At 31.3% G+C, this 19704-nt stretch overlaps 1 protein-coding gene across 3 annotated transcripts; it reads left to right on the forward strand.

Annotated features, from left to right (window-relative positions):
- Positions 1–864: 864 nt before the first annotated feature.
- On the forward strand, positions 865–16998 carry LOC129795606 (lissencephaly-1 homolog). Of its 3 annotated transcripts, none has more exons than XM_055837047.1 (7): positions 865–1001; positions 7864–8167; positions 13570–14205; positions 14865–15000; positions 15445–15600; positions 15718–15913; positions 16813–16998. In XM_055837047.1, the coding sequence occupies exons 2-7, from the start codon at positions 8130–8132 to the stop codon at positions 16884–16886; spliced, it is 1236 nt and encodes a 411-aa protein (XP_055693022.1). In that variant the 5' UTR covers positions 865–1001; positions 7864–8129; the 3' UTR covers positions 16887–16998. The 3 variants fall into 3 exon arrangements, with proteins under 3 accessions (XP_055693022.1, XP_055693021.1, XP_055693020.1); XM_055837046.1 differs by having other exon boundaries at positions 891–1795; XM_055837045.1 differs by lacking the exon at positions 865–1001 and adding an exon at positions 1279–1894.
- The last annotated feature ends 2706 nt before the right edge of the window (positions 16999–19704 follow it).

A 19704-nucleotide genomic window follows, 5' to 3' on the forward strand; every position in this document is an offset into this window, starting at 1 on the left:
TTTCAACTCCTCATATTCCTTGTCCAACTTCTTAATCTCTTCCTCCCGCTTGGCAATCCTGTCCTTGAGCATCTGCTTCTTAATGCGGTTACTTTCGGACCTCTTCTCCATCTCTTGCATCTTAGCAGCCTTCTTTTCCGTTGCCTTCTTAAGCTTCCTCTTCTTCTCCTCAATTTCAACTTTCAAATTATCCTTCTCCTTGTTCACCACGGCAAGTTCGGCTCTCATTTGGTCCAATTTCTCCTTCGCCTTCACCGGCATCTCATCATTTTCCTTCAATTGGCGCATAATCTCCAACAATTCCTGGGCATTGTCTCTGTCGGTGGAAGTTTTCTCCGCCAGCTCAGCCTGCAACTTATCGACTGTCTGTTTCATCTGCTCCATGGCCTTGGGTATATCCTCCGGCTTTACACCTGGACACAACTTCTCAAACTCCTTCTGGACAATTCCCATTTTGGCATCGAGTATACGCGTTTCAAGCGTGACGCTTGCTTGGGCAACGGCAATCTCTTGAATTTCCCTTTCATATTTCTTCTGCAGCCCGATTATTCCATCAGTTGTTGTGTTCAACACTTCAATTTTCTTCTTCAAATCACTGATTTTCTTATCCATTTTCACTTTTTTTTACTTCTTTTTTTCCGTTTTATCTCGAATTTAATTTGCTCAACGACGCGCGTTGTGTGTAAAAGGAGGAAAAATTGGCGGGCAAGATGGCGCGTACAGTCATACCCCGTTTAACAGTCTTGGATAAACTCTTCTTACGCATTAAAATTAATGGGTGAGAAGAGTTTAACCAAGATTTGTAAGCGGGGTATGACTGTATGTCGAAATGTCGTAAAGTGGTGGCGCTGCACACCACAAAGTGGGGAATGTTTTGACATGAGAAAGAATTGCGAAAAAAAGAATTTCTTGTGAGTGCGCGATTCGCCACCTCTCAGTTTTCGAGTAATTTCTCTGTGAAAAAATCATCAATTTGAGTGAATAATTGCCCATCTTACATTGTAAGTAGCCCACCTGTGATATACAATTGCAAATTGCCCTGAAAATGGTGCCCAATATGGGGGAAAAGTGTGCAAAAATGTAATTTTTGAAAGGTTCCCCCCATTCAAGATGGCGAAGTGTGTGAAAAATTTTTCATTCAATGCAAAATTTTCTTCAAATGGAGGGTATTTGAGTGAATGAAAGATACCCATTTTAGTGGTCAATGCATGTGGGAGGGCAGGTGCAATTATTTTGCATACATCCACTGTGAATGAATGTGTCATTTGGTCAGGAGATGCGGGTATATTTTGGTCTCTGATGGGACTTCTCAATGCGCGACTGTGGAAAGAATTGAGAGTGAAAAAAACAAAGTTGCGACACCGAGGAAAGCGTCTCATTTGGCAGTTGGACGACTGAACAGGGGGGGACCGTGACGTAGTGGCGGAGCGGAGGAGGAAGTGAACTCATTGATTTTTCAGCTGCTCTGACTCACACGCCTCAGTCACAGTGAGACAGACGTCGGAACGAGACCTCAAGTTCGGGCAGTCCGGAAAAGGCAGTGAAAAAAAAAAACGACGCACTCCCTCCGCTAAAGAGGAGTGCACCAGGGACACGGCACATGCGCCCCACTGCCAAGGAGTTGTCCATTGGAGCTTTTCAGTGCATCTGTTTTGTGGGTTTTTCCAGAATTTCCCTTTTTGGAGAATTTCTTGTAAAAATAGATTCATTGTGAAGAAGTGATTGTGGGATTTGTACCAAGAGGGACACACGGAGATTCCCTCCAGAAGACAGCAATGTGCCCATCAGAGATTCAGTGAGCATCGTGATGATTCAATCTTCTACGCATTTTCCTCAATACATTTCTTCCTCCTCCCCCCATAGGCGCTAAATTGTGAAATATTCCAAGAAAACAGTGAGTGACAAAAGTGTAGGGACACCTTGTGGCAAGGACATACAGTTCCCTTAAAGAAATTCCCACCCGTGGCATTTCGTTTCACGTGAACTCCCTCCCAAAATTACCTTTTATTCTGCTCAAAAAAAAATTCTTTTGTAACTTTTGGAGCAGAAATTTACGGTTGTTTATTTATTTATTTCCCTGTGATTGCGCTCAAAATTACATTTCGTGGGTGGTGGTTTGGCTCAAGATGTCTCAGTGGAGGAGGAGGAGGAATCGCGTTTTTTTGGTTAAAAGCCAGCTCGTGAATTTTTGCTTTGTGTTTTGCTACATTGATATTTTAATTAGAAGCGGATTTTATATTTTATTACTTTACTTAAAAATTCAACAATTAGATTCTTTAATTTTATTCAACTAATTCTTACATTAGGGGAGGGCGGGGCTTAAACTCTTTAACGTGATTAGTTCTAAATGAATTGGTGTCAATTTAGAGAAGTTGCAGAATATATAAAACCTCCTTAAAATTCCAGGAAAGTGTCTAGAAATTTATCTAGAGTGGGTGAAATTGTTTAATTTCAATTCTATAATTTTTTTCCGGTTGTTGTGTGAATTCAAGCCTTTGACAAACTATCTGTATTGGCAAAAAATATTGGTGTAGATAGGGAACTAGCTAGCTAGAGTTAGGTTATCTAAACACTTTAAAACTTGTAGCAGTTTGAGTTTTCTTTCAAATAAAAAAAAATACGTCAAACGTTATAATTTACATGAAGTATTAAAAAAAAGGTAAAACGTTCACACAAAGAAAAGTCAAAAGCATTTTCTTAATTAATTTCTTAGGGACAAAATTGACAAGTAATATGATTTTTTCGTAGTTTTTTTTGTACCATAAAAGCCAATCCATAGCCGAACTTTAAAAAAAAATGCGTTTTTGTCGTTTTTCTCTTTCGCTCTCCGTCAAATTGTGTAGCACTGTCACTGTCAAACACTGTGAAACACGATTGCTTTGTTTCAACGACACGTTTCATGCTTGACAGTGACCGTAGAAATCTATGAAACTTTACTCAGAATTTTTAAAAGGGATTTTTTTCTTAACTTTCAGAGCTAGAACTTTATTACAAGATAAATTTTTTATTCATTTAACGTGCTAAAGATCCATGATGAATTCGAAAGAATAAAAACAATGGAATGTATCATAATTTATAGTTTTGAAACATCAGGATGAATGTTTCACATGTACAAGAAACTCAAAAAAAGAAACATCAGTGACGTATTTTTTGAGTATTTTTGAGCAAAACTTTGTTAAGTTTTTCCAACTATAAATGAATGAAAATTGAAGTTTCTTTCGCGGGTTTGGAATCTCTGTTTTTTTCTCTAAAAAATCATGTTTTCTTCGTGTTTCCTGGAAAAGGATGGTAAAGATTTGTTTAAAAAAGCCCAAAAATTACGTCATTGTTGTTGTGTGTTTCTTTATTTGTCTGAAACATTTGTCCTGATGTTTCATCAGAGATTTTTGGGGATGATGTTTAAATAAACATTTTTTATAAATTATTCTTTTACTGACCACAGCAATGATATGAAAGTTTTTTTCTTAAAATTCTTATTTCTCAATCTCTCTAAAAGTAATTTGATTTTTAGAACTTTCCTCAAATTTCTTGTGTGACACACTCAACTTCAACCTCCCCTAAAGAATTACATAATTTATAATTAATTCACAGACTTTCCTCCCTTATTCTTCTTCCTGGCAAATTCTTTAAATGATTTTTCTTCTGATTTATTTAATTACAAACTATAAGTTTACTTCCAAACGATTTACGACGCATTTCAGGCTCAATGTCTTTGTGGGCTTTGTAGGAAAATAAAAAAGATGGCAAATATTTTTACTCATTTGGTTAGTCTCGATAGCCTTGATTTAATTAATTCCACGGTGGGTTTTTTTTTTAAATTTTGGGTGAAATCACATGGTACTTTTGTCACCTCTACACAAGCTCCTCTCCTGCTATGCGCGATGCCACTGAGACTTCTCAAAAATCCATTAAGAAAACTCAAGTAGTGTGTCAACAACTACATCATCGTCATTTTTTTTTAAATGTGCGTTGTGTAATTCGTCAAAAACGGTAGATTTTTTTTTGTTTCTCGGGCGATTGACAAACATTGGAGCAACATAGCATCAAAATGGTATATACGGTGAACCTGGGAAGAAGACATAGTTTCCGGTTTATCTGCGGGAAGTCAATGCTTCCATAATACAATGTTACTTTAATGAGCAAGAAGTCTCTCTGACTGTGCTACAATTTAACGCTTCCAGTTTTTTTTTTCACTTCTCTCAATTCTCACACACTCACATGATTCTCATTAAATTGTATTGTTTTCACAAAAATCTCCCAAGTTTTCTTTGCCATATGTGTAATTTTTGCTAGCTGGTTGTAGCTCCCTGTTGTGTGAGAGAAATGGTGCAGCATTTTCACGTGAGTTGAGCACTAAAAAAAAATGTGAAGATGGTGCGTGTTGTGTAATTATTTCTGGTTGAATTTTGGAAGTAAATTTTATTTATAAACAATGAGTAATGTTGACGATAAGCGCTTCCAATAGATTGACTTTATCTGAAAAAGTAGCCATGTGCACAAGAGATACAAAAAATCACAGCTAAAAGACATTCTTTCGAGGATCCCACATAATTGTACGAGGGAGTATTGATAAAACTTCTCTCTTTCTTGTTTTCATGTTACTTTCGCATCTTATATATTGTTCCATCAATCAATGCCAAATTATGTTTCTTGCCACGCGGGTACAGTTAGGCGGTTCAAAGACATTGTTGTGGACTTTATCTATTTATACATTATGTGTTTGAGAAGAAGAGGAAAACATTAAGCTTTGGCGGTTTGATGTTTTATGACGATGTAGTCATTTTTCAAATTGCATTTTGTAATTAAGAAAAAAAAAAGAAGTCTTAAACTTCATTAACAAACTCCTACAAAAGGATCTGATGAAGGTGAAGTTATTTATCGAAACATCACAGCAGATTGACAAAACGTCAAATGTTCTACAGGGGCGTAATAAGGGTGGGTTTTGGAGTGACTGAGCATCTCCTAAAAGATCGTGAAATTCAGGTTTTTCTTAAAAAGACAAATGAAAAAATAAATAATTAAAAACTTAAGAAAGGAAATTTAAGATTTATAAAATATAGAATGTTAGAAGAAAACGACATGTAATGAAAAAAAAAAAAAAGAAAAGAGACATTTAATGTTTGAAGAAGAAATTGAGAATAAGCATTAATTATTAGACAAGAACGTTGATCGCTGGGAAATATGTCAAATGTTTGAAAAGAAACGTCAGTTGTTATAGAAAAGAACTGTCGAACGTCGCAGTAAAAAAATCACAAACGTTAGAAGGGTATAGTATTAAATTTTTGTAACAAAAAAACCATTAAAAAAAGAATTGTCAAATATTAGAAAATAAGCATTAGTCCTTAAATAAAATGATCGTCAAAATTTTAGAACAGAATCGTCAATCGTTAAAAATTAACACAAAAACAAATGTTTACAAAAATCATCAAATCATTTTTTAACCCTTTAAGGTTTTTTGGGTAATACGCTGACCCAAAAGTGAAACATTTTATTTTTTTAATTATTTATGAATGTAATTGTTTTTCCATGTTACAAATGTTTCAAATTCACGCATAAGGGATCAAAGAAGACGTTCTGAGTGAGAAAAGTCCTCTAAAAAAATTCATTGAATAAAAATCGCGATAAAAGAGCGGATGTTTCAATGTTTTTATGTTTCACGTTGGACGTTAAAGGGTTAACTCAATCGACCTATTGTGGGGCACTAATTAAATTTCTGACTACACAAGTTTTTTTTTTTTTTTTCCTCAGAAGGTCTTTGTCTAATATTAAAAAAAAAAGAATTATTGAAGAAGATACTTATGTTATGTTTTATTTAATTATGCTTCCCGCATTGCTTAACATTCTCCTATAAGTTTTATAGAGATTTTTAGGAAAATAGCAAAACCATAAAATTCATCCCTGAAAACATGCTAAAAGTCTTTTTTTTTATGTATTTTATTAGTTTGTCTCTCCTCGAAATAACCCTCGCAATGGTGCATGTGTACCCGATATTCCATTCCAACAAGCGAGCTCCATAAATTCTCACTTAATGGGTGTTGGTTTAAATGCATAGTTATGGGACGTTCGTTATGTTTGCTCTCCAATATTCCGTGTGATTTAAATTTAATATAAGTACTTATTGCATTTCTCTAAACTGCTAAGTAATTCCTTTCATCAAGTTGATTTACACTAAAAGCACTCCAATTCAATCCAATTGGAATTTAGTTTGAAATGCTTTTTGCTAAACATCCTAAATGAAAATGAGAGTTTTTTGCCATCTTTTCAAGGTATTATGGGTATATTATGTATAGATTATTGTGGTTAATGGTGATGTAATTGAGTACAAGTCAATTTTTGGGAGATTATGTAGGAAAATGTGAGAAAAAATATGTTTTAAGCATCCGGTGATTTATTTATTTATTTAATTTTTTTCTTATAAGATAATAATAAAAATTTCCGTCAAAACACAGAGGTAAGATGACAAAAGGAATAATTTACAATGTAGAGTATTCCATGGTGAAAAGTTTAGAGATTATTATGCCTTAGAAAGAAGAAGCAAAGAAAAACCCGTTAAGATGTTTTGATATTGACAATTGTGACTGCAAAACATTCAACTGTACTTGAAGAAAAAAGAACATTATTTAATAAGAAAAGAAGAATGAAAAAACCAACATCGTGTGAGATTTTACTGCAAAACATTTAAAAGTTTTACCTTATTCCAGTTGGATAACTTTACCGGTCAATTAATCATTCATCGTCGTGTGGCTTTTTATGAGACATGAATTTTTTTTTGAGGTGCGAAAAGACAGAACTTTAATACACTTATGCTTCTCAATGCACACACAAACGTACAACTGTCTCAGGGGTAAGAACACTTGTGAAGAAGAAAGAAATACAAGAAAAAAAAAACTTGAGCATATACCACATTTATTGCATAACACAGTTTAATTGCAATGGCGAAAAAAAAAGAGAAAGAAAAGTTCGGAAGGGGAAAAAAGCGTGAATTAGTCATTGATGAAGTATGTAAGAATTTAAAAGTATTACACACATATGTGATTTTTCTATTAACCCTTTTGTTGAATCTTGTAGTGAGGTAGAAAGATTGAATGAATTTTGACGTTAATTGAAATTCATATTTAACTGTCAATCATGAATTTTATAGTAATCAATTTATTGCATTACATTTTAAAGTTTAGGCAATGTACAACAGAAATTGGATTTATCTTGTATTGGAATGTCTTCTCCGACCAATCCCATTTAAATTTAATTTAATTGAACATGAGAAAAAGCCCCTAAAATACGTTTGTCAGCTGAGAAAAAAAACTGCCATTGTATTCGAACTCACGACACTTTAATTGTAAAACTGACAGCACTATCTGTTGCCCTAAACAATTAAAGAAAATAGGGAGGAATTATTTTTAGACTGATTGTCTTTATTAATTTATTCTTCCATCTGAGACTTCTGAACCGTCTGGCCCATCATTAGCCTGTTTAGAATTAAGAAAATTTGTTTAGAATTGACAAAATCTTGAACATCTCAAAATTTAAAAAAGATTTCGGACCTTAGTGGGATTTGAACCGGTGCCACTGGAAGTCTAAAAGATACAATTAGAACGTCTCGGCTAAAAGACGTTTATTCTAGATCCAGTAAACATATAACAAATTTTTACCAATTGTCACGTAAAAGTTTATAAGAAATCTTTGAAAAATCTCAACTAAAGTCATGCACTGAAGGGTTAACTCTGTATAAAGGAAATCCATCGATATTGTGTCCAAAAAGCAATGTAATCAATACAATACCACGTATATTTTCTTGAAAACATAAAAATTTTCAAGGTGAATAATTTTTTAAAAAATGTTTTTCTTTTTCTATTTCCTTTTCAGATTCAAGATTTAAGGTTTGATTGTAAGATACAACTGGAACATATAGGAAAGTGAATTGTGCGTGTGTGTGGGAAAGGGAATAGAGTTGGAAAATAAAAGGAAATTTTTTTGTGTAACCGTGTGCACAACGTGCGCAAAGAGAAGAAGAGCAATTGGAGTGAGAAAAGAAGAAGAAGAAGTATCAATAACTTTGGGGGGAAGAAATCATAAATCGTGAAATTTACTCACAAATAAATTACCTCGGAGTTGTGGATCACCGGAAAAACATGAAAATGGTTTTGTCACAGCGGCAACGCGAGGAACTGTAAGTCCTATATTAAACTACATATTTATCTTTTTCTTTTAAAGAGTAAGTTATGTTTTTTTTTAACTCATACATTACATTCCATCTGTTACAATGCAATTTTGATGAAAGTTTTAGATACACAGAGCAAGTACCTCTAAATCTACATCTCTCCTCTGTCTTACTTCTCTAATACAGAGATCTCTCAATTGAGAGTACAATGTAAATTGTTGTATAAAATGTACCTACTTCTGTTACATTATACAATATGTTTGTGTAGACATTTTGTCACGAATGTTTATAAATATTTTACATACACGACAAAGAGTTTAAGAAATTTATATTAAACTTCCTGAATTGAGGTATAAGCGGGAGAATTTTTGTAAGGCAAAAGTTTGATTTTGATTGAGTTGATTGTGAAGAGACATGGGTGGAAAACAACTCTAAATACTTGCTTTTTCCATTTTTAATTACGTTATGTTAATTATTTCTTCTTACCTAAAATTGCAAAGTTGTTCAATTAGTCTTGATTAAAAATATATCAAAGGCATTGATGATTTTATCAATTCTTTACAGCTAAAAGAAAGAAGAGAATTATGAATTTCCTAATGTTGAACATACGAAACCAGATAGAAACATGAAACAAGGAAGCTTAGAAACTAATTTTATGATACACACGACCGTAAAATACGGTAAAACTAAACAAAATCACGACACAATGAAAGTTATAAATTGTTTCTGAGTTCTAAAAGAACATAAGAAACTCGAAAAAAACGCGATGCTTAAAAATTTCAGAAAGAATTTCGTGCGGAACACGAGAAATCAGAAAAAACCGCAAAAATTTAAATTTTTATAATTAGCTCTGCAAAACACAAAAATTAGGAAAAAATAACGAAACTACAAAATTTCAATAGAACTTCTTTGGAACACGAGAAACTAGAATATCCTAAAAAATGCGTAAATTGTTTCTGTATTTCAGATAGGTATAATTTCCGGTGTTTACTTTTTTTCTTATTTCTCGTGTTTTTTTTTTAAGTTTTGCGATTTATTTTTTGTGCAGCCGGATAAAATTTTATGATTTAATTTTTCCAATTTTCTACATGTCCTGTAAAAAAAATCCTGCATAAGTATAATACCAGTAGTTAATGGGTTAACAAAAACAATATTTTCACAGAGAAAATTTCATTAAACTATGTAAAATACTATTCAACCCATACCCAAGCAGACACACTATTATATTTATTTATTTTATTAATCACACACTATTATAGAATCAACAATCATAAATTATATTTTATTAAGTCAATATATTTTTTTGGTTTTGTTGATTATATTGTAACAGATACACACACACACTTTATAGTGAATTATAGTCATAAATTTACGCGTTTTTCGTGCAAAGTAGCCAAAAAAAAAGAAAGATCAAATGTATGTTAATTGTGAAACTGTAATGGAAAAAGTTCCGTAATTTCTTTAAAACAAAAATATTAATATGATTTATGTGATTTTTTATGTAATTTTTCTTCTATAATTTGGAATGAATATTACATATTCTATTTATATATTCTTTGGGGGAATAATTTCAAAGTGATTAACTTTGAAGCTTTTTTTTGTGTGGAGAAAAAAGAGAAAATTCTTCGACTAAATATGGTTTTGAAGTTTGTGGTTTAAATTCAAAAGTATAATCGTGAAAAGATTAAAAATTTTGTACAGGAAGAAATAAGATCAAAAACTGAAGCTCACAGACAAAACTCCACACCTTCAGTTAACTATTTAATTAATTTGATCATTGAATCATTTTGTTCAACATTATGTCTTGCGGTGTTGTAGGTAGTTTATGGGGAAGCCATACTATGTTGGCTTGTGGTTGGATTTTGAAATATCATTTCTATGCCTTCATTTTTTTTCTTTCACTTTGGTTTTTTTTTACTTCTTTTTTCGAAGTCGGTTCCTTACCTTTGCAATTTATGCTGTTATTCTTTTTTCTCTCTCTTCATTTTCAAAAGCAATATACATACATTGTTGCTGAAGAGAAGAAAAATAAAGGAGATTATGCAGCGTTAATGAAAAAACTTCTTCTATCGCAGAACAATTTTGACCCATTTCATCTTGTAGAGAATTAGAAAAAAAAAATAGAAAAATCGCGAGAGAATCTCTCTAATATGCAATTGGATCACAAAGAAAATGGCAAATAGAGATTGCCAAAAAATTCAAATATTTCAGCGCCATTTGCAGTTTTTGTCCCTATAAAAAATGCTTCAAAACTTTTTTGCAGACTTGTCGCGCATTTTCCGCGGAGATTTTTACTTTTTCAAATTAATTTTGCATCATTAATAAAAATGTCAATTCTCTTGCAATAAATATTCATTTATTTTTCATTTTTTTAAATTCTCTACAAGATGAAATGGATCAAAATTGTTCTGCGATTGAGGAAGTTTTTAACATGAGTGCTGCATAATCTCCTTTTTTATAGTACGAGAGATTGCAAATACGATATGAGGCGAGTGAAATAGGAGTGAAAGAAAAGTGAGGCAATTTTATAAGTATGTGAAGAACGTGAATCTTTGGTGTAAAAAATGCTTTAAAATGTCACGAGTAAAATATGGAAGATATTAAGGTTGATTGACCTTTAAGTAATGCTGTCAGAAATTCAGAAAAGCTCTTTCACAGCGCGGGAGGAGGGTATTACTCTAAATGCGTTCAAAGTTAATCTCCCGCGAGAGAGAAGGAGAAAGTGAAAATATATAAGATTAACTGCTTGTAGGTGATTTTTTTTTTATCACAGACACACACTAATTTCTGGTGGAGATTGCCAAAAGCTTCATCTCAGAAAAAATGGCAAAAAAAAATGAGATGAAGGAAAAAATTGCACTTTCAGTGTCACCCAAAACGACGTAGCTATATACGTTTATATTAGTTTCTTTGACGTTGCTCTCGGTGAGGTGTAATTTGATTGAAAGAGAAAAGAAAAATGAAATCTCACAGTTGATGATACCTGTCGCACAGAGTTGAAAGAAAACAAATTATAATAATGATATCAACACACCAGATGGCACGGAAATGAAATGGAAAGTTTTTTTTCTTCTTCAAAATTGATTTATATTACTTAATTGGGAGACTTTTGCACCACAAGGTGATCTCGTATATTTCTTTTTTTTCTCTTTATTTCTTAAGTATATCAGCGAATGTAGATTAATTTTTAATAGCGTGTTAATTGAAAATTAAAGTGTGTGAATTAATAATAATCTCCACAAGATGGTTAAATGGAAAGCAGTAGATAGCAAGAAGAGAGAGAGAAGTTCATCAGAAGTCTATATGTTATTTAATGTTGTATCGTGTGACTTTCCACATCAATGCCAAGGTTTTTTAAGGTATGGTATCCATTCAGGGATATAAAGCATTAAATATTTATTTGCTCGAGACAATGTTGTGTTGCCAAAGGCCAGCAAAAGGCAAAGAGACAGGCAGAGAAAGCAAAAAGAAAAAAAAACAGAATCCTAGCAGAATGTTGGTGAGAAAATCGATGAATGAAGTGGAATTGACGTCAAAGGGTAGGTGGATTGAAGACAGAGGGATTGTCTTAAAATTACCTTCGTGTGGACTAATAAGAATTTATGAGAGAGCATTGCAAAAACCCTACAAGGAACAATAAGAAAAAAAATCATACAGAATGTAGGAAATTTTATAAAGGACCATATGGTATGCGCAATATGTGCTAAAATAGTCAGAAAGTAGAGAAAATAGATAAAATAACAATAAATTCCCAAATCGTTGATCATCGGGAGCATTCGTGTTTTGTTAACTGTCAAAATTTAAATTTCAAAGTGACATAACGACTTTTAACAGATGATAGAGATTTTTTTTGCCTGTGCTTACAGAAGTTAAAATTTTTCTAGTCAATTGAAAATTTTGTTTAGTTCCTTAAAATTTTCCTTCATTTGTAGTATTCATACAATGTTGTTTCACGTGGTAATCATGTTGAAGAAAAGGTTAAAGACATGATGATAATTACCCAATAATGATGAGATTTGTTAAGTATAGTAAAAAAGTCACATTGTTGTGGGTAATTATTTAATACCAACACACCAGCCGCGAGGTAATGATTAAAAGACTTTTCCTTGTCAAATGATTAAACATTTTACTTGCCTTTCGCTAAGAAGTCATTTGAACAGAATGCAGTAAAAAAAACCTTCAAGATATTTAAAGGTTTTTATTTGAACTTAATTTCTAATGAGAAATTTTCTTTTTCTCTTTTGCCTCAAGATTATATTTAATTAGAGCATATACTAAACGTTTTGATTAAGTAAAAATTTTCCAAAGGATCTCTACAATATTATACATTTAAATTCAATTTAAAATGCGGAGATAATTGGTAAATTGCAATGTGAGCTTGGTTTTAGGTCAGCAGATACGCCGCGAGATTGGAAATGTAAATGGATGTATGTGAAGCAAAATAGGCAAAAAAAAAGCGGCAACTATGTGAGAAGTCATCTTATCAAAGTCAATGTCTCTCTCAGTGAAATGTAATTTAGAATGACCCCTTAACACTGTTCAGGTCCCCACACACATTACACAAAAATAGAACTTCAAATAATAATGACGATGAGATCCAATTGAGAGATTTGCATGTTGTGTATTCGAGCTCTGCCTTTGCGAAGCTTTTGGTTGTTAAACATGAAATGACAATCATTGTTTGTAATTTGAATGTTAATGATTTTTTGGTTACAAATTCTTTCATATTTTTCACGTTTAAAGTATTAAATTGTAGCTTATTCATGTTCTGAATAAGAAGTTCATATTGATTGTTTAGGAAACAGAGAAAATAATCCAATTCAAATCAATCCTTACACATAGGATCCGCCTTGTTGTAAAGTCAAACGCGAGGCAGCCAATGACCGCGCGCTTTCGTTGAATTAGTTAACCAATCAGAAATCATTTCGTTGACTATTCTTCTTATTCTTTATTTATATTTCATTCAAATGAAAAAAGAATGGATGATTTTGTTTAAAAAAATAATTCTTTTTCTTGAGCTTTTTAAAAACCTTTCTGAAAGATTTTTTAAACATTAAAATCTTTAATTTTTGTTTTATATTTTTTTTTAAAGACAAATGAATGATATAAAAATACAAACATTTATTAACAGAATCAGCCCCAAAAGTGTTGAATAAAATTTTATTTAATAAGGAAATTTGCAAAGTTTCTTTAAAAATAAATGTTTTAATTATTTAATTTTGGATTTTCTCTATTCAGAAAATTAAAAATAAGTTTTGCATTGTAATATAGCCTCTGACATTTCATACTAATTCACCCAAAGAAAAAGAAATAAAAAAAACCTTAAGAAGAAGAGAATGGTGTGTGCTGTGCTTTCTGCTGATGCCATCACATGCACTCTCTCATGGGAATTATTTTACTTTCACACACAGAAACCAAGCGATTGCCGACTATTTGGGCACAAATGGGTACACGGATGCATTGGAGGCATTCCGGAAGGAGGCGGATGTTTCGAATGAATTGGAACGCAAATATGGGGGTTTGTTGGAGAAAAAGTGGACATCGGTGATAAGGTTGCAGAAGAAGGTGATGGAATTGGAGGCGAAATTGTCGGAAATTGAGAAGGAGGCCCTGGATGGGGCACCAACGAAAAGTAAGCGTACCCCCGGGGAATGGATACCGCGGCCACCGGAGAAGTTCACATTAACGGGTCATAGGGCAACGGTGACACGTGTAATCTTCCATCCGGTATTTAGTGTGATGGTATCAGCATCGGAGGATGCAACGATAAAAGTGTGGGACTTTGAGACGGGTGAATATGAGAGGACACTAAAGGGACATACTGATTCAGTACAAGATATTGCATTTGATGCTCAGGGAAAATTATTGGCATCCTGTAGTGCGGATGTGTCCATTAAATTGTGGGACTTTCAGCAAACGTATGAATGCGTCAAAACAATGCATGGCCACGATCACAATGTGTCGTCTGTGGCTTTTGTGCCAGCTGGAGATTTTGTACTATCAGCATCGCGGGATCGTACCATTAAAATGTGGGAAGTTGCAACTGGGTGAGTTTCTTCTTTCTTTTTTTCATTTTTTTCATTGCAAAAGACGTAAAGTTTTCCATGCAACAAGAGCAAAGTTATTAAGAAGGGTCTTGTTATTAAACTTGGTTTTCCGGAGTTGGTTGCATTTGAAGTATAATTCTTGAAAAGTAAAAAAATCACTTTTCGCCATCTTACGTGCAACGCCATCTTGTGATTTTCCGACATTTTCACAGAACTACCCTAAAACACAAAGGTAGGTTTTTCTCAGGTTCTACTGGATGGATTTTGATGGGGTAAAAAGCAAATGTATGATGAAGGATTAACAAAGAATGTACCAGAACAGATTTTTGAATTTCGACTCAGAAGTTGAGAAAAGTCAATAAGAATATTTATCGACATTTCTCAGCTTCTGAGTGGAAATTAAAAAATCTGTTCCGGTACATTCTCCGTTAATCCTTCCTCTTCCATTTGCTTTTCACCCCATCAAAATCCATCCGGTAGATCCTGATAAAAACCTACCTTTGTGTTTTGAGGAAAGTGATTTTCTTACTCTTCAATAATAAGTCTTTGAATGTGGCCAAGACCGGAAAACCAAGTTCAAGTAAAACCCCGTGAAAAAAAGAATATTTAATTTCACCGTAAAAAAACATTCTTTTTCACCTTTTTTTTTTTCAAAACAGCTACTGCGTAAAAACATACAGTGGACACAGAGAATGGGTGCGTATGGTACGAGTCAATGTGGATGGTTCCTTATTTGCAACCTGCTCAAATGATCACACGGTTAGAGTTTGGATGACCAGCTCAAAAGAATGTAAGGTAGGTCACAAAAAAGATTTTTTTTTATAATTAATTAATTCATTTTCTTACTAAGAATTAGACATTCTATCCCACAAGAAAAAAAAAGAAGAAAATGAAGAAATGTTATGACTTAACGCCAAAGGTTAATTGTTGCATTAAGACTGCTCTTGTTATGCTAAACTTTAGTCAGAGGAAAGATTGAAAATAAATTTTAATTAGATGCAATTAATGAAGAAATTGCAATCTTGCCACCTAATAAAATTAATTGACTGTTAATTTTTTTTTTATTAAACGTTGCTGAGGGATTCTTTGCATTTATTTGTGAATTTATAAAATTTTGCTTTTTATCTAAGGCAGGTTTTATTAAATTTATTTTCAACTTTTAAAAAAATTAAATAAAAGTCTAAAAAAAACCTCCTTATAATGATAAAAAAAAAACAAATGAACTTTTTCCTGTTTCAGGCTGAGCTTCGAGATCATGAACACACTGTTGAATGCATCGCCTGGGCACCCGAATCGGCGTCTGCAGTGATAAATGAGGCTGCTGGTGCGGATAATAAGAAGGGTGCGCATCAGGGACCATTCTTAGCATCGGGATCTCGAGATAAAACCATTTGTGTAAGTTTTTATTTTCTCTTTTGACTTTTTTTTGTCTCTTAATTCATGCAAAAAATAATAATTTTTGATTTTAAAATTAATATTTTCGGATTGTTATTTTTTTTTTTTGGTTAATAGGTGTGGGATATAAACTCTGGCTTATGTCTTTTTACGCTTACGGGTCATGACAATTGGGTGCGAGGACTCATTTTCCATCCTGGTGGTAAATACTTGATTTCCGCAAGTGATGACCGAACAATCCGGGTATGGGATCTACGCAATAAGAGATGTATGAAGACTCTCTATGCCCACCAGCACTTTTGTACATCAGTCGGTGAGTTGCAAAGTCTTTTTTTTCTTTTTTTTTTTAACTTTGGGCGAAATTCACTGACGGGTTTAAAATTTTAAGTCAGTCTTAAGGTTTTAAGTCAGTTTTTTAGGTCTGACCTAATTTTTTTTTAATTCGAAGGGAAAGAACTTGATTTCAATTTCGAATTAAAAGAACTCTAATTTAATTAAAAATAAATCTTAAATTGCATTGAATAGAAAGTAAAAAAAATTATAAAAGTTATGTCTAGGACTTCATTATAATATTTTTGTTTTATTTCTTTATTTTACTTTTTTTTAAATTTAATTTAATTTTATTTTATTTATTTTACTTTAATTTAATTTTTCTTTTTTTTCTATTTTTCTTTTTTATTTTTCTATTTTATTTTATTTTTTCTATTTTTCTATTTTTTATTTTATTTTTCTATTTTTTTATTTTACTTTAATTTATTTTTTTCTTTTTCTTTTATTTTATTTTATTTTTCTATTTTATTATAATTTTTTTTTATTTTTTCTATTTTATTTTATTTTATTTTATTTTATTTTATAAAAATGAATAAAAAATCATCAAAAAGATTTTTAAGGGCTCCATCGATAAAATAAAATAAAGGAATAAAATAAAAATATTATAATGAAGTCCTAGACTTAACTTTTATAAACTTCTTGCTCTCTATTCAAATGTAATTTAAGATAGGTATGTTTTTTTTAATCAAATTCAAGTTCTTTAATCAGTAAAGCTTACATATTTTTCAGGACAACACAGGAAAATCCGAGCCTGACTTAAAAACTTTAATATCGACTTAAAAACCTTAAAAATTGACTTAAAATTTAAAACCTGACTGAGTAGTGAATTGCGCCCTTCTTGAGAGATTTTTTTTCTCATTAAATCTTTGTTTTTGTCTGCAGATTTCCATCGGACACATCCCTACGTTATTTCGGGGAGTGTAGATCAAACTGTAAAAGTTTGGGAATGTCGTTAAAAACAACAACAAAAAATTATTAGTTTTTTTTTCTTTACATAAAAATCTCTTAGTTGATGCTATTTATAAGAGAAGAGAAAATAATTATTGAAGATACAATAACAAAAGAAAATAATTAATTTCAACACTTGCCACACAAAACAAGATGAGCCAAGAATGAATGTTGGAGGATCAAATTGTAGTTCCATTAATAAAAAAATTGTCAAGAAAATGAGGTAAGAAAAAATGGAATTTAATCTGGGGTGGTGTCCATTGGGGGAAGGGGGAGAAAAAAAAGAATAAATTCAAATGGGGAAAAAAATGCTCCCATGATAGAAGATTTATAGAAGTTTCCTTTGAAAGAGAAAGAGAAAAATGCAAAGAGTATAAATTAGAAAGAGATGGGAAATTACTTTATGAATGGATGTGTGTGTGTGCGTGTGTGTATGCAGAAAGAATATTATTTTTTATTTCATGCGGGGGAGTCTTGCAATCTTCATACCAAACTTTTATGAAAAGTAAACAAAAAAATCCAACATTTATCAACTTTCAAGCACTTTACAAGAAACTCTTAAAAAAAATTGAGAATTTCCACAGAAGAAAGTTTTCTCAATTCACTTTGAAATAAATTTAAAAAAAAATAAAAGCTTTTTTGAAAAATAACGAACGTTTTGCAAAAAGGATAAATAAAAGAATCGTAAAAAGCTTTCAGTGTAAAAGAGATAGCAAATTAATTATTGTGGCAATTTGTGCTGATTTATCTCTAAAATAGAATGAAAAAAAATGCCTCACAGTGTTATTATTCTTAACGCGCGCGCATAAATTAGTAAATAGTAATTTGTGAATATAATTTATTAAATAGAAAAAAAGGAAATTGAAACATGAAATACGGAGAAGAGATACTCAAAAAAATTTTGGGCGATTTTTGCAGTAAAAAAGGAATTTATTTGTTTTTTATATTGAAGAATTTTGTTCATTCTGAAAGGAACAAAAATCAGGATATGCGTAATTTTGTTGCAAATGTGATCGAAAAAGATTCAGAAATTTCCCAGATTTTTCAAATTTTTTTTTAAAGAGAACAGCTGGCAAAAATGGCAAAAATTTATTCAAAAATGCAAAGAGTGACGTCACAAATATCTATGTTTCATTCAATGCATGAAACATAGAAATATCTTGTCAAAAATCATCGATAGAGCATCAAAGAGAATCTGACTTAAAATATAACTCCTAAAGGGGTGTTTTTAAGTCTTTTTAATTGAAAATTTAAAAGACGCTAAAAATAAATTAAAATGAATAATTTTGAAGTTTGTTTAGCGTTTGACATTTCGTGAAAATGAAGTGACATTTGACATTTCTTTTCTCACTATTTACGTTTTCTTTTTTTACACATTAGCGTTTTACTTTTCAGAAGCCTCTTTTGATGTTTGATATCTGTTTTGAAATTTGACATATCTCTTTGACAGTTTTGACATTTATTCTAACACTGATAGTTCTGAAGTTTGACGTTTCTATTAAAGCATTAAAAAATCACTTTTTTAAAATTTGTTTCAATTGAAATTGAAAAGACGCTATAAATGAATGATTTTGAAGTTTGTTTAGCGTTTGACATTTCGTGAAAATGGAATTAACATATTTGACAGTATTTTACTTTTCAGAAGCCTCTTTTGACGTTTGATATCTGTTTTAGCATTTGACAAATCTCTTTGACAGTTTTGACAACAAGTTTGTTCTAAAATTTGACGTTTCTTTTAGAGTATTTGAAAGTAACTTATTTTTAAATTTGTTTCAACAGAATTTCTTTTAATTCTTAAAGAAAAATTAAAATTTTTGAGATGTTTAGACCCCCAAATACGGTAGCTGCAACCCGAAAAGTCAAAGTTAAAAAAAAATCAAAATTAAATATAATAAAAATAATTTAATAAAATAATAAAAAGTAAAAAAAATCTCACCTAAGTTCAGACTGTCAAAAAAATATTTTTTTAGTATCTTTTCAACGTATTTCTTTTTCAATTCCATTGTCAATTTTTTTATACTTTCATTTTCTTGAGAGACTTATTAGATTTTAATTTCTTTTTTGCAAGCTGAAAAAAGAGTTTTTTTTTTAAATGAAAAATAAATGATATATTTAGTGGAAAAAATGTAGGAACATAGAGAAAGTTCCCTTTGTGTTGGATTCTTGGTTAAAAAAAAAAAGAAGAAAATGTTGAGAATAGGAGAAAATTTTATTTTTTCACAACGTCGTAATTTTTTTTGTATTAAGTAACCCTAAAGTTAAAATTCATTCTAAAAATTCTCCTTTGAATGATATTTCATTTGCATTCGTATAGTGTCCCCGGAACAACGATTAACAAAAAATCGTTTTCAATGCAACTCTCAGTTTATATAAATTAGATTTAGTTAAATAAATAATTAAAGAAATAAATAAAAAAAAACTATTTATGTTTAGTGAAGCAAAACGAGGGTAAAAAAAACTACACTAAATAGGAGTTTTAGAGTTTTATTTAATATAGTGTTTATATTCTTTCCTTGGAACTTCGAATATGATCTTTAGAAGAGCATAGAGATTTGCATAAAATATAAAGAAATAAATATTATAAATATATTACCGTACTATTATATTAAAAAAAAAAGAAATAGACATAGCATATATAATTTAAAAAGGAAAAAAAACGTATTAATAAACAACAAAAAAATAAAAAATGAGATACCTTTTAGAGTGACAAAGTAGTAATTTAAACTGAAAGGACATTTTTTAGATCATAGGATTTTTTTTTGTTTCAGCTTTCAATTCACAAATTAAATTTGTTTTACAAAATGTAGTTTGAAAAGAAAAAAATAT

Source organism: Lutzomyia longipalpis, chromosome 4 (genome assembly GCF_024334085.1).
Source record: "Lutzomyia longipalpis isolate SR_M1_2022 chromosome 4, ASM2433408v1".
Classification (NCBI taxonomy): Eukaryota; Metazoa; Arthropoda; class Insecta; order Diptera; family Psychodidae; genus Lutzomyia; species Lutzomyia longipalpis.

What these genes read in the sequence shown, in the direction of transcription:
- LOC129795606 (XM_055837047.1), top strand. Translation starts at nt 8,130, where the DNA reads ATGAAAATGGTTTTGTCACAGCGGCAACGCGAGGAACT. An exon ending in CAGCGGCAACGCGAGGAACT is followed by an intron (nt 8,168 to 13,569) that starts GTAAGTCCTATA and finishes TTTCACACACAG; the next exon opens with AAACCAAGCGATTGCCGACT. An exon ending in GCACTTTTGTACATCAGTCG is followed by an intron (nt 15,914 to 16,812) that starts GTGAGTTGCAAA and finishes TTTTGTCTGCAG; the next exon opens with ATTTCCATCGGACACATCCC.